The sequence below is a fragment of the Apis cerana genome, linkage group LG10 (assembly GCF_029169275.1).
Source record: "Apis cerana isolate GH-2021 linkage group LG10, AcerK_1.0, whole genome shotgun sequence".
NCBI classification, from domain to species: domain Eukaryota; kingdom Metazoa; phylum Arthropoda; class Insecta; order Hymenoptera; family Apidae; genus Apis; species Apis cerana.
The window spans coordinates 10,491,835-10,506,232 of record NC_083861.1 but is presented as its reverse complement, the minus strand read 5'-3'; the positions used below and the strand labels follow the sequence as shown (position 1 = coordinate 10,506,232).

Here is a 14,398-nt window from a genome sequence, read left to right as displayed (position 1 = left end):
AAAGATTCCAATATATTTAAAATAATATATGTTATATGTTATAAATAATAAATATATGTTATAAAAAGAATATGTTTATTACAATATATTTCTTTTTGTAACATTTTTTTTAAAAACAATTTCATATTATTTCAGAAAATATAAAATTTTGATATAATAATAACAATACTTACATATAATTTTATAATTTATATAACTATACACAAATAAAATAAACATTATTTTACAATATAATTACAATTTATCATTTATATCTATTATAACATTATAACATTATAAATAAGAATTAACATATATTTACTATATGTACAATATAAAATACAGCAATATGATTTTGTATTATTTATATTAATTAGAGATTTTAATTAAAATTCAATTAAATCAATTTAGAATTATTTTCATAATAATTAATATCACAAAAAATAAAAGTTTAAACATCAAAAAAAAAACTTAAAAAATTTCACAAAATGCAAATTATGTTTCCATAAATTTTGTTTAAAAATATTTTCTAAAAATATTCAACACAAAGCAGCTAATTTTCGTACTGTATTTAAATCTCGAACAAGCATTTGAACTGTTTGTTTAGTTCGAGGTTGAACATCTGAGGTAGATGAATCTTCAGGATCCATGGTTTCTAAAGCTACAAAAATATATTAAATATTAAATAATTTTTTTTATAATATATAACTAAATTGAATGAAATTTACCAACCACAAATTTCTGCCTCAATGTACGTTAATTTTGCATCTATATGTTTTTGAAAATGTTCTATATGTTCTAATAATCGCATTCGACATTCTCCTGGATCAATTGGCGCTTCTGGTTGTGGTATAAAAGGTTGCAACGGTGTTGACATTTCATGTTCATTTTCTTCCTCATGCATGTCATTTGCTAATGTATTGAGATAAATACATTATTTTCAGATAAATTTGATTGATTGGTTAATAAATCTAAATGCGAAAAATAAATACTATTTTTCAATCATAAATAAAGATTTAAGATTTTTTTTTTATTTTTACCTGTATTTGTCTTAATTTCTGAAGATATTGAATTTTTATATTTGGTTTCAATAGTATCATTTTTTGTAAGTGCATCAAGAAGAATATGACTCTTATTTTGATGTACGAAATCTTCTTTTTTACCAGTATTTTTAGACTCATCTGAAGTTATATTATCTTCTTCTAATATCTTCATTAATTCTGAATCTGAAGCTATTGATTTTTCATCATGATCATCTTTTAAACTGAATTTCGTTTCGGTTTTTATTTCGATTCGATGAGAACTTTCACTTGTAGTGTCTGTACAATCTTTTCCTGATTTTATAATTTCCATAATTGGTACTGGTGTCATATTTGCTTTTAATATTTCAATTTTTTCCCAATTTTTAGCCCAAAGATATAATTTTGGATGATCTTTTTTTCTTATTATATAAATTTTATTATAATTAATAATTTTTAATTAATAATTTTTCGTATTTTTTAATTTGATATGCATATTGCAATACATAATTATATAATACTTACTGAGCTACATTAATTTTTACCCTTAAACTGTGCAAAACTTGTTGTATTTGCAAAAGTGCTGCAACTAAATCGTAAGAACGCTTTAACATAGCTGTTCTTTCATTAACTCGATGCTGATTTTTTGTTCGATTAGATAACGTTGGTAGTTTTCCCTCTTTTATCCAATCTTGATCATGAAAATATCTTTTGGATAACCGTTGCCGATATGGATTGCGACAAATAAAACAAACATATTTTTCAGGTACATCTTTCTCTTTTTCTATTGCATTACAATGACCATGTTGCCAACATAAACAAAGATCACACTGTATCATTAAACCATCTTCTTCCATAAATCCACAAGTACAATTTATTATTTCTTCTCTACGAAGTTGTTCCACTTTTACCATTTCACCATTAATCATCATCATAACACCATCATTATCTATAAAAATTTGTTTATCATTAAAAAAAAAAAAAAAAAAAAGAAAAAAGAAAAACTATCTTTTACTCTGAAATGAAAAATAATCTATGCATAAATATATTTTTAAATTAAAAAAAAACTATGAAATAAATATTATTATATAAATAATATTAAAATAGAAAAAAAAATATAATCTCTGAATAGAAATATTTTTAAATCTAAGTTTGATATAAATTTCTAATGATTTAAAATAAAATAAAATATAGAAAAAATAAAGAATATACCTTCGCCATCATTAGTATCTTTTTTACCAATATTCCCTTTCAAGGAATCATCTTTTTCAATACGAGAATCGTTTAGTTGACCTAAAGAAAAATAAAATAATAAAACTGTAGCTACTTTTATTACAAAGAAATAAATAGCAAAATTAAAAAAAGTAGCATTCAATATAAAATTATAATTATTCAAAATAAAAAATAACTTACTACTTTGACTATTTTCATCACTTCTTGAATCTGATTTTCTACGACTATATCTATACATGAGTGTAGTAGGTATCCCTCCTTCCAAATCCATCGCACTATCGTCTAAATCACCGTATTCATCTGTAAATTCTTGAATACCTATTATAAAATAATATTTTTACTTTTAATTTATTAAAATAATTAAAATAAAATAAATACTTTATTATATGTACCATGTCGCTTTTTACCCTTATTTGATATATCAGAACTATATTCTGATAATTGTCGTTTCCTTTGACCTTTTAATTTGTCAATATGAATAGTCTCATCTAAAGATTTTGATCTATCTATTCTCTGTGCTTCGGAAGATACAGCTGGTCTTATTGGAAGTAGAGTTTTAATTCCACTTTGCGTTTTTTCTTCTCTAGTTTTCAAATCAAATAATGTTCCAGGTGACATTGCGCACGTATCTTCCCGTTTTTTCTCGATTTCATCATGCATATCTAAACTGTGACTAGAATTTGGAGACATTCTTTCTATTTTAATATCTTCTGTTTGCATATCATTACATTTTTCTATCTGATCTATTTCATCCTCTATTTCTGCTCCTATTGGTATAGTTACTGTTGGTGATGCAGGTTGAATGGTATTTGTTACAGATGGTGATGAAACATATAATGATCTATCTTGAATAAACTTTCTTTTTCCAAATTTATTACATTTTTCTATCAAATTATTTGATTTTTTTGGAATAATATCTTCAACAGATTCTCCAATTGTTCTTGCATATGCTAAATCTGCAACATTTGGAGTACATCCCAAAAATTTTGAATATTCTGGATGATAATGTTTTATATGCATTTGTAAAAGATTTTCTTTTCGAAATGTTTTACTACATCCCTCTTTTGGACATTTATAAGCACTGTCTTCCATTTCTACTCGAAGTCCACCAATAAAAACAGCTGTTAACAAATAAAATTAAAAATTATTTTCTAACAATTTTCTAAAAACATGTTTCTAAAAACATTAAAGAAAATTTATATATGTATTCTTCTATTATTATAAATAATATTTATTTGTAAATTTAAATTAATATTTATTTGATTTTATTTAATTTAATACAAAAACAATATAATTTATTTATCAATACTCACAATAAATTACTCCTAATACATGTAAGCATAAAAAATAAGAACTCAATAAAATTTGATGAATTATATAAAAATACAATAGAAAAATGGAATCTTACCACCATCTGTAATAGAAGTAGTTGATGTAGATACTAAAGTTGTAACTGGTGTGTTTGTAGGAACAAGCAAAGAATTGTCAGTTATTGGAGTTGCTTTTGTTTTAGGTAATAATGTTTTTATTTTTTTGGGAGCATCTACAATAATATCTTGTTTTATTTTTTGACTTTGGTTCTTCTTTTTCCGATGAATACAAAAATCAAATTTTTCAGGATCAAAATCAAATTGTCCTTGATTTTCCATGAATGCTCTAATATCATTTTTTGATCTAAACTTTTTTCCACTAGATTTATGAAGAAATAAAACATCCCATTTTCCTGCAGATGTACCAGCTTTTCTTTGAGTAAAATGTTTTTGCCATCCAGGTGGTAATCTTTTATCTGCCACTATTATTGATCGACGTGGTCCTATAAAAATAAAATGTACCGTACATTTTATTTATTATCGATGTCACTATATTATATAAAAAAAATAACAATATTTAACAATTTTTTTCTTTTGATATACCATCATTTCCATCTACTATATAAGATTCAGTTCCTTGTGGTTCTCCATCTACCCATTCAGGTCCTACATCTTCTATCAGATCTATGTCATTTTTAGATACTTCTTTTTTATTTTTTTTAGAATAAGCTTTTAGTTTTGATACATTAGTATCAAATCCTCGTAATAAATCTGTGCCTGGGTCATAACAAGGCCCAAATAACGTACCATCCAAGTCAATTTTATTTTCTGAAAAGATTTCTGCATTTTCATTAACTGTAATTCCTTCCTTTTTTGTTAATTTATCCGTTTCATTTTTTGAACGTTTTCTATAATGCGTATGAAATAACTCCATCACTGTATGTTTCCTTTTTTTATCTCTTCTTTCTTGCTTGCTTCCTATGTATTCTTCAGTTTGACTAGATTGCTATTATAAACAATATAGTAAAATTTCATTTTATTTATTCTTCTTATTTTTATTGACTCCATCTAATAAATTTTAATTTTTGTAATATAAAAAATTATTATTTTATCTATTTTTATATTAATTTTATTTTATAATGAATAAATTATATTATAAAGTAAAATTTATATAGATTCAGAAAAAAATTCATAGTATAAAAAATTTTAATTTACAAATAAAGTATATATTTCAATAATAAGTATTAAATCTATTACATATTTATAAAATTATTATATATTTTTTTAATGACTTTTAAAAGAAGATATCTAATTAATTTCTTATAATTACTTTTTCAACATTTTAAATTATTAAAATGAGTTAAAAATCAATTCTTATTATAAATTATTTTAATAATAATAATAAAAAGAAGAGTAATTATAATTAATTAAATTTTATATTAACAATAATATAACATAACCTTATCACAAATACTGTACCTTTGTAGGTGTTGCAGCGATTTTTGTCATTTTTGACGATTTAATCGTCTTTGTATATCCATCATCAAATAGTACATCATACCTATCTGTAAAAATAATTTATAATTAAAAAATCAACATTTCTTGAATTAGAAAAATGTCTTATCACGAAACGTCAAACCAACAATATAAGTAATTTTCACAAGTACGCAGTTAAGGTTAGATCATTTACCATTTCCCAAGACGGCATTCACTTTGGCTGGATATTTTCTACCATCAGCCCATGTAGCAAGAATTCTTTCTCCTACTGAAAAATCTTTCATTTTTGCTTCCCTAAAGGATTTAAATTGATTTATTGCCATATTCAAAAAGTTATGATTTATCATTATAATAAATATATATGAATGAATAAACAATTTCTAATTCAATTTATAAGTAGTGATTTTGTTCTATAATATTTAAACACTGTATAAAAATATATAAAAATCCAATTGAAAAATGAATTTTTATTTTTTAATTTTATATTTATATTATTAATTTATTTTAATATTTATTAGAAAATATAAATATATTAATATTTATTAAAAAAACAAAATGAGAGAGAGAGAGAGAGAGAGAGAGAGAGAGAGAGAGAGAGAGAGAGATGAAGAAAGTAATAAAGAAAAGAATATATTTCAAATATAATTTTCATAAAGTTTTTTCTTAATATCAAATTAAAAATTAAAATTAATTATTAAAAAAATTTTTCTTTTAATCAATTCATTCTATATAAATATGAAATAATTCTATATAAATATGAATAAAATAATATTTAAATATAAATTAAAAATTTTGTTTTCCTCTTTTTTAATTAAGATGACAATTTTTTATAAAAGTAAAAAATTTGTCAAAATTTTTTTCAATTTTTTAATAATAATTTAAATAAAATTAATAATTATGAGGATCTATAACTTAAAAATTTATATAAAAAATTTTTATATAACATAATATTTAAAAAAAAGATGAATAAAGATAAAATTTAAAAAGAGATGAGAAAAAAATGAAAAAATTTACTATTAACTTTATAAGAAATAAAATAATTTAATATTTTTTATAATTGCATAAAAACTGCTATAAAATATACAAGTGTTGACCTAGCTAATAATTATACAATATCCACTTACAGAGATGGTAGATTCCAGGTTTGTTCGCTTTAAAAAAAAATAAATCTATAAGTAATTCAGAAAATATTTTATACAATAAATCAGATCAACAATTATTTATGTATAAAATTTTTTATTTTTTATATCTACTAATTCAAATAATTTTGTAGTAGATTTATTGAAATTTTATTTTGACTTACTTTGATTGTGTTTGTAATACACGTAATCTAGAACTATCCATAGGTATCCATTCATCAAATCTTGAACTCCATTTATCAAAACGTATCAAGACTTCCCGTTCATCCCAATCAGTTTCAACTACTTTTGCTGAATACCTATAATATAAAAAATAATTACTTATTATAATTAAATAATTATAAAGATTTGTTTATATTTATCAATATATTTAATCAATTAATTACAATTAACTGATTTTAAAATAAATATTTACCATTTTTCATTAAAATCTTTTGCTTCTAATTTGGCTCCAGGAAAAAATTTTAATCCACCTCGATTAAAAATTTTTGGCTTTAATTCTTCTGATGTTTTCTCATCTTCTATTTTAATATTTTTTAGTTCTTCTTTAATAACTAAATCCTTTTGTATATGTTTCATTGTTATATCAGATTCAACAATACCTAATTGCACTGCCATAGTGTTAACTTCTATTTCTGAATTTTTATTTATCTCTTGATGTTTCATAGGAGATATATTCTCTTCTTTCATACTTAAAGTTTTACATCCATTATCAATTAATTCTGTTGAATCTAATAAATTAAAGGAATCAGCTGATGATTCTGGTCGAGAAGAACATGTTTCTCCACAGCTATCAGATTTTGGTGTTCTGGCACCAGAATTCAATGGAGATATAGATTGTTCTAAATTCAGAATTTCAGAATTAATAAGATCTAAATCTTCTTGTGCATAAGAAGTTGATGATTTTACAGACATTATTACAGGATCTGTAAAAAAATATATAACTATAAACTTTAAGAAAATATAATATTTTCTATAGTTTTTTAAATTTATTCAACAATAATTTTCAAATATATATAAAATTTTAAATATACCTTGAGAAAACATTTTATAAATAAAACATGTAAATAACAATGAATAATTACTATTTTCATTATCTAATTATTTTATTAATATATGATATTATTAAAAAATATAATATTAAAAAATTATAATAAAATAATTAAATATTATAAAAACATAAAATTGTATCTAATAATATAAATCACAAAAAATAATACTATTATTAAATTTAAAAATTTAAAATATATTTTCCATATATATACATATACATATATTTTTTTATTTTATTGATAATTAATTAATTATTTATAATGGAAGATAATTATTATTCAATTATTATCAAATATTATATATACATAATATATATATCATTTTTTATTATTATTACATAATGTTCATTATATCATTGCATAATTATTATTATTAATACAAAGTATTATTATATAATGTTCATTATATCATTATATATTTATTATTATTAATACAAAATATTTCAGATTTTTTTAATTTTATCAATATATTTTTTATATCAATAAGAAATAAATGTTATATAAATATAAATTGTTTGAAAATTTTTTGAAAAATTATAAGAAAAATATGAAATAAAATAAGAACAATAACAGATTTATAATTATTATGACATTATAATTTAAGATAAAACAATTATATTAATTATTAATATGATACAGTCAATAATTAAATAATAAGAGATTTTGAATTTATTCTAAAATTTATTATTTTATGTCAATTCATTCATTATATTATTCATTATATTTCATTACATTTCATTACATTTTATTTCAATATATTTTCTATATGTAAAAATCTAATAGCATAAAACTAAGCAAATTTGATAAATAAATCATTTTCTTTAAATTTTTAATGTAATGAATGTTTATTTATTTATATCTATAAATTATATCCATAAGATATACTGAAATATTTAATTAAATGAAAAAAACTACAATACTTTATACATATAGCAATATATTATATTTTGATAATAATAAAAATGAAATTATAGAAAAAAATCATTAAATTATAATATTATTGATTATTATTATTTATAAGTAATAAAAAAGTTTTTTTTAATTCTTAAAGTAATATAATATATTCTAAATAAATTGTCAATAAATTAACATATAGATTTATATATAAAAAATATAGAAAAATATATATATAAATTATATTACAAAGAATTTTATGAAAAAATAATCTGTAAATTTATAATCGTAAAATTTTTACTTATTTCAATGATCACAATATTAGTAATCTTTTTGTTCGATATATATTTTTTAAAATTTATACTTAAAGAAAAACACAAAATCATATTATAAAAATATTTAAATATAACATTATTTATATATCTCTGAAGATTATCTTTTGAATAAAAATACAATAACAATAAAAACATATTATAGTATATATAATATAATATATAAATGTTATAAAAAGAAATACTAAGTGATACACACCCGGATGATTGTCATAATCTGCAAAAACCGACGGAACACTACCTTTACGTAGAAGTAATTTATGTCCTTTAGCAGCTTCGTAATCAGCTCGTTTAAAATGTCTGTGACAAACAACTTGACCTGGTGAAGGTTTAAAATTCGCGTCAAATCCACCACTAGTCAACCATTTGTTTCTTAAAGTAATATCTTTCGGAAACTTATGAAGCGGTAACCCTTTAGCACGCGCATCTTGCACATCAGCCTCACAGCTACGCACGCAACATTTGCGCGCCATTCTCATCGTTCCTATAGGTAGTATTCTTTTGATATGCGACCGCGCTATACGCCGTCGCTTCATTTACGTGCTACATAGCAATGTGCCGCAAAAGTACATTTCCTAAGATATTCGTGAAAATAAAATGTAACCACGAGATTAGCAGTTGTGTGTCTACTACTTTGACACGCACCCTTCTGAGTGAAAATACTTCAACTAACGTTCATAAAAACACTGAACTATCTCAATTGCGTATATGATCCACTAATCGATCTGTACTTTTCGAAGAACGTTGAGTATATAAGCATTACTTATTAAATAAATTTATCAATATGTGGCGCCCTCTTCTAATTTTCATGAATATTCGCAATAATATAAAATAATATTTCACGTATCATTCTTGAAATTATTTATTTAAAATATTAAATTTTATCTAATAAATTATATTAATAGAATCGTTAATTTTGCTAGTAGAATCATTCGAATATTAATACTAGATATAAAAATTATTTCAAATACTTACTATAATAATTTCGTTGCATTTTCATGAGAATATGATATTACAGATACACAATAATTATAATACATATGATAATAATATTTATATGTACATATAATAATAACACTATATGTTAATGATAATTAATAATTATAATATAATTTTTTATGTGAAAAAATATTTCGTTTAATTATCAAATTAACCAATAGGATTATGTTATTTTTATTTAGTGATTAATTGAAAGTAATCCCTAAAGATATCACGTGACTTCCTTTGAACTCGTTTCTCTTTCCTTTTAGCTGGATCAAGCGAATGTCGGGTGCTTGTTCTCTTTTCTTGAGCTAAGGCTATATCAGCGACTTGCACCGTTTTATCATTCCATCCAGCTTTAATATATTTTATACAAGTGACAAACATGAATAAGAAAGCTGAACTTGCTTGCGTTTATTCAACACTAATTCTTGTTGATGACGATGTTGCTGTAACTGTAAGTATTGCTTATGGATTTTGATTTCTTAATATAAATTAAATATTTAAAAGTTAAACTAATTATTTATTAAAATTCTTCAATTTTAGATGTTAGAAATCAAATTTATTTATCTTATTAAAGTTAATTATTTGATTTTGTTTTAATTTATGAAAATTATTTTTATTTTTTTATTAATAAAATTAAAAAATATATATATTTATACTTTATATATTTTTAATGTAATATAATTATAATTAAAATATATCTAATAGCTAAAAATATCAATTTTTACAGGGAGAAAAAATTCAAACAATTTTAAAAGCTGCTAATGTTGATGTGGAATCTTATTGGCCAGGATTATTTGCTAAAGCTTTAGAAGGAGTTAATATAAAAGAACTTATAACAAATATTGGATCAGGAGTTGGAAAAGCACCAGCAGCAGGTATATTAATATTTAATATTATTTCAATTTTTTTGTTATATAAAGCTTTTTTTAAGATAAAATATATTTATTATTTTTTTAAATATGTTTTTGTTATATAATATATAAAATTATTTATATGTATATATCTATTTATTCACATTATTAAAATAAATATAGATCCTCTTCATCCACCGTTCTATATAATCATTTATTTTAGTGCGGTCAGCAAAAGAGGAAATAGAAAAAGAAATAGAAAGTTCTGAAAATCATATTTGAAAATGTGATTAATATTTCTATATACGACAATGATAAATAATAATTTCATTATTGTTTTTTAGATCATATATCACATTGAATTTTATACAATATATATATAACAATATATATAATAAAATTATTTTTTTTTAAAGCACCAGCAGCAGTTGCACCTGCCAGTACAGAAAGTGCACCAGCTAAAGAAGAAAAGAAAAAAGAAGAACCTGAACCAGAATCAGATGATGATATGGGCTTTGGTACGTAATATATTTTAAACAATATAGTATTAATATTCTTACAAATTTTTATAATTTTTACATTCAATGATTATTATCATGTATTAGCTATTGATATATCTGATGATATTAAAAAAATGAGAATATTATAATAATATTATAATTATATTGTATTATAAACAAGAAAATGACTTCATTATATATAATTATTATATATAATAAAATTTTTTTTACAGGATTATTTGATTAAGCTTAAGGATCACAATGGATCAATTTATTGGTCTATGTATCATCTTTGTACAGTTGTATTGTACTACAAATAAAATATTTTGAAACTAAATCATTTAATGATATTAATTTCATTTATTAGAAAATAAATAATTTTAATCCTATTTAATATATATTTTTTTAAATATAACATTTAAAATTTTGTTTTATTAAAAATTATTATGATTATAAATATAAATATTTTTTTTTATGAAAAAATATAAATTTTTAATTATATTTATATTAAAAGTTATATAAAATTTAAATTTTTGAGTTTAAATTTATAATAACAATTAATTAGTTTATTATTTTTAAATGAGATTTTTAATTCGATATAATTTTTTTCAATAAAAAAATATTTGTTATATTTAACAGTTTTTTCGATACATATTGCTTGGACTTGTATATTTAGTCGATAGTATTCAACTACGATATGATTAGTTCAGACTACGCTCTGTGATTGGCTAATGTTTTTTATTAATAATTCATAACAAAACTATAACAAAAATTTTTTTAAAAAGGAAAATTATTTCGGGAATCCTTGATTAATTTGTTTTCTCAAATTTTTGAGATATCTTGTATATCTACTATTTTTTTTTTGATTAAAAATCTACATGCTGCGACATCTCGAAGAATTAAAAAAAAACAAAAAAAATGGCGAGTATAAAGATCATGGAATTTTTTAAAACTTCCAATAGAAAATATAAAATTAATACCGTAGGATTAATAATGAGAAATGTACACGATATAACTTCAAAATCTGCTAAAAAAGTTACTCATACTGGTCAGGTAAAATTAAAATTATGAAAATATATATATGTGTATAATTTTTTGTAACCTATATTATTTATTTTGATAAATATTATTTATTTTTTTAATAGATATATGATGAAGATGATTATCGCAATATACGATTTGTAAATAGACCAAAAGAGGTTAATGATAATTGGGCCATAAAATTGATAGCAGAAGTTTCTCCTACATCGGCAAAAGAAAAGATTGTGGCATGTGATGGAGGTGGTGGACCTCTAGGACATCCAAAAGTTTATATTAATTTGGTATAAATTATTATAGTATTACAGTATTACTTAAAGAATATTTCATAATTTTATTTTTACATATTTTAGGATAAACCTGGTAATCACACTTGTGGATATTGTGGTTTACGCTTTTATAAAGAAGATCATTAAATAAATGCAATATATATATATAGTTAAATTGTAAATTATTAATTTATTTTATGTATGTTTATGGTAATAAATGTTAGAAATATGTACATAGGACAAGATCTCTTTTATTTATATATTTTAAACTTTTTAATTTATGAAACAATAATAAATTTTCTAAACAAAATTTGACTTTAGTAATAAATTTTTATAAAGCTGTTTTTTGGCTATTCATACTTAATGGTATTGCTTGCAATTCGGTTTTCATACAGAGGAATTCACCACAGACACACATTATACTTAAAGATATAATATTTAAACACCACCAACTAAAAGTTGATGGAAAACTTGCATTATATGCCCAACAGCATAACAAATGTATTAAATGTGCTGTACATGCAAAATCCATACATTGTTTTGTTCTCTGTACTAGCCACCATAACGCAATTGCTCCAATCAATGCATTTAAAATAAAAATAATTATAATAAACTGACCAGCAAAATCTCTAACATGGATTTCTTTATAATGGAAAACATAATCTAATGATTTTGTGGATCCTATATATGATGCAACAATCCAAATCCATAATCCAAGACAAAAATACATCACTGTTTGAATAGCAATTATTTGAGATATAATAAGAAATGGATCCCATATTGTTTTACGGAATTGTCCAGAAATATTATTCATTGTTAATTTTTAAAATATTAATTTTGTTTAATAAAACAATTCTATGTTATATATTTTGTATTTCATCATATTGAAGTTTCTTTTCATCTAAAACAAAAGTGATTAAGAATGAGAAATTTTTAATATGTAAAAAAATATATGTATATTACAATTATTAATAATTTTATAATTTATAAAATATATAATTTGTTATGCATTATAAAAATCTTAATCTAATATTAAAATAGTAAAATAGAGCATTTTTTTCTTGTAATTCTTCTTTAATTTGTTTAGAAAAATAATTTAATTTAATTATTTTATAAACATATTGCACAATTATATTGATTTGTTAAATGTTAAATTAAAATATATTTTATATAATATATGTATCATATAAATATATAAATTTTAGATAAATTTAAAAAATATCACTTACATAAATTTATATAATAAAATATTATTGAGAAATTGTAATAATTCAGATGTTTAAATTGATTTTAAATAGTTATTTATTATATGCAAATGATATATTTTATGATATATATGTAAGTATAAGAGATAGATAGATAGATAGATAGATAGATAGAGAAAGAGAAAGAGAAAGACAGAGAGAAAGAAAGAGAGACAAAAAATTTAATTAGATATTGATGACTTTGAAAGATTTAATTTTACTGTATCTTATATATTGCTATAAAAAGGATAATATTATATTATTTATAAATTGCGATTAATAAACTTCAAATTATCTATTTTTTAATAATAAATTATAAAAATTAGTTCACTTCAAAATGGTTACCTTTCTATGAAGTTATTTTATGATAGACATAGACTATTTCTTTCGATACAAATTGTGATATTAAGCTTGGCAACATCGCTTTTACTAGCAAGTATTTGAAGCTCTATTTTAACATACATAATAAAAATTGGTGAAATATAATTAATATATTTTTAAAGAAATTAAGCAAAATATACATAACCTATTAAAAATTATAAATAAATAATTGTATAAATAATGTATAAATAATGTAACTATAAGTAGTAATAATATATAGCAAATATTTAAAATAATAAAAAAAATATCTTATTTCAAATAAATTTGAATTTAAAATATTTACATTAATTAAGAAAATATTATTGTAAAATAAGTTTAAAATATTTCTTTAAAAAATGATAAATATATAATAATCAAAATATATAAATTAATTAAAATGAAAAAAAATTTCTAATATATAAAAAAAATATTGAATGAATATTAAATGAAATAAGCAGTATAAACAATTCAGAGAAAATAAGAAAAATTTCTAAATCATTTACAAATTAATATTATAATTATAAGTTTTAATTTATAAAATTTTTAATTTATAAAAATTTTTATATAAAAATGTTATACAACATTATATAAAGAATTTATAATAAAGCAATATTATCTCTAATGTTATGTACTTGTTAAATTATTATACTGTATAATTATGAGAAAAATAATGCAAGAAATGCATAATATGATA

At 20.9% G+C, this 14,398-nt stretch overlaps 4 protein-coding genes across 4 annotated transcripts; 2 read left to right on the top strand and 2 right to left on the bottom strand.

Moving 5' to 3' along the window:
- Nucleotides 1-58: 58 nt before the first annotated feature.
- On the bottom strand, nt 59-9,236 carry LOC108003057 (PHD finger protein 20). Its single transcript, XM_062080408.1, is given in 16 exon segments — nt 59-640; nt 712-903; nt 906-950; nt 1,020-1,420; nt 1,524-1,947; nt 2,211-2,291; nt 2,412-2,549; nt 2,624-3,352; nt 3,640-4,044; nt 4,145-4,547; nt 5,021-5,106; nt 5,232-5,332; nt 6,163-6,189; nt 6,342-6,476; nt 6,593-7,103; nt 8,655-9,236. Coding segments are annotated over 16 exon segments (4,137 nt in total). The 5' UTR covers nt 8,992-9,236; the 3' UTR covers nt 59-518.
- Nucleotides 9,237-9,665: 429 nt separating this feature from the next.
- Nucleotides 9,666-11,130, top strand: LOC108003004 (large ribosomal subunit protein P1). The gene is made up of 4 exons (XM_017065040.2): nt 9,666-9,893; nt 10,170-10,317; nt 10,710-10,811; nt 11,027-11,130. Exons 1-4 carry the CDS (start codon nt 9,822-9,824, stop codon nt 11,038-11,040), a joined length of 336 nt encoding a protein of 111 aa, XP_016920529.1. The 5' UTR covers nt 9,666-9,821; the 3' UTR covers nt 11,041-11,130.
- A 342-nt stretch (nt 11,131-11,472) lies between these two features.
- LOC108003070 (NADH dehydrogenase [ubiquinone] iron-sulfur protein 6, mitochondrial) lies at nt 11,473-12,340 on the top strand. The gene is made up of 3 exons (XM_017065163.2): nt 11,473-11,846; nt 11,939-12,115; nt 12,185-12,340. Exons 1-3 carry the CDS (start codon nt 11,712-11,714, stop codon nt 12,245-12,247), a joined length of 375 nt encoding a protein of 124 aa, XP_016920652.1. The 5' UTR covers nt 11,473-11,711; the 3' UTR covers nt 12,248-12,340.
- On the bottom strand, nt 12,332-12,914 carry LOC108003069 (protein SYS1 homolog). The gene has a single exon (XM_017065162.3). It carries the CDS (start codon nt 12,912-12,914, stop codon nt 12,432-12,434), a length of 483 nt encoding a protein of 160 aa, XP_016920651.1. The 3' UTR covers nt 12,332-12,431.
- Between the last annotated feature and the right edge of the window lie 1,484 nt (nt 12,915-14,398).

Bases quoted from the DNA above. Each gene is read 5' to 3' on its own strand.
- LOC108003004 (XM_017065040.2), top strand. From the start codon at position 9,822: ATGAATAAGAAAGCTGAACTTGCTTGCGTTTATTCAACACTAATTCTT. The intron at 9,894-10,169 runs GTAAGTATTGCT...CAATTTTTACAG, and splicing joins ATGACGATGTTGCTGTAACT to GGAGAAAAAATTCAAACAAT. The intron at 10,318-10,709 runs GTATATTAATAT...TTTTTTTTAAAG, and splicing joins TGGAAAAGCACCAGCAGCAG to CACCAGCAGCAGTTGCACCT.
- LOC108003070 (XM_017065163.2), top strand. From the start codon at position 11,712: ATGGCGAGTATAAAGATCATGGAATTTTTTAAAACTTCCAATAGAAAA. The intron at 11,847-11,938 runs GTAAAATTAAAA...TTTTTTTAATAG, and splicing joins AAGTTACTCATACTGGTCAG to ATATATGATGAAGATGATTA. The intron at 12,116-12,184 runs GTATAAATTATT...TACATATTTTAG, and splicing joins CAAAAGTTTATATTAATTTG to GATAAACCTGGTAATCACAC.
- LOC108003069 (XM_017065162.3), bottom strand. From the start codon at position 12,914: ATGAATAATATTTCTGGACAATTCCGTAAAACAATATGGGATCCATTT.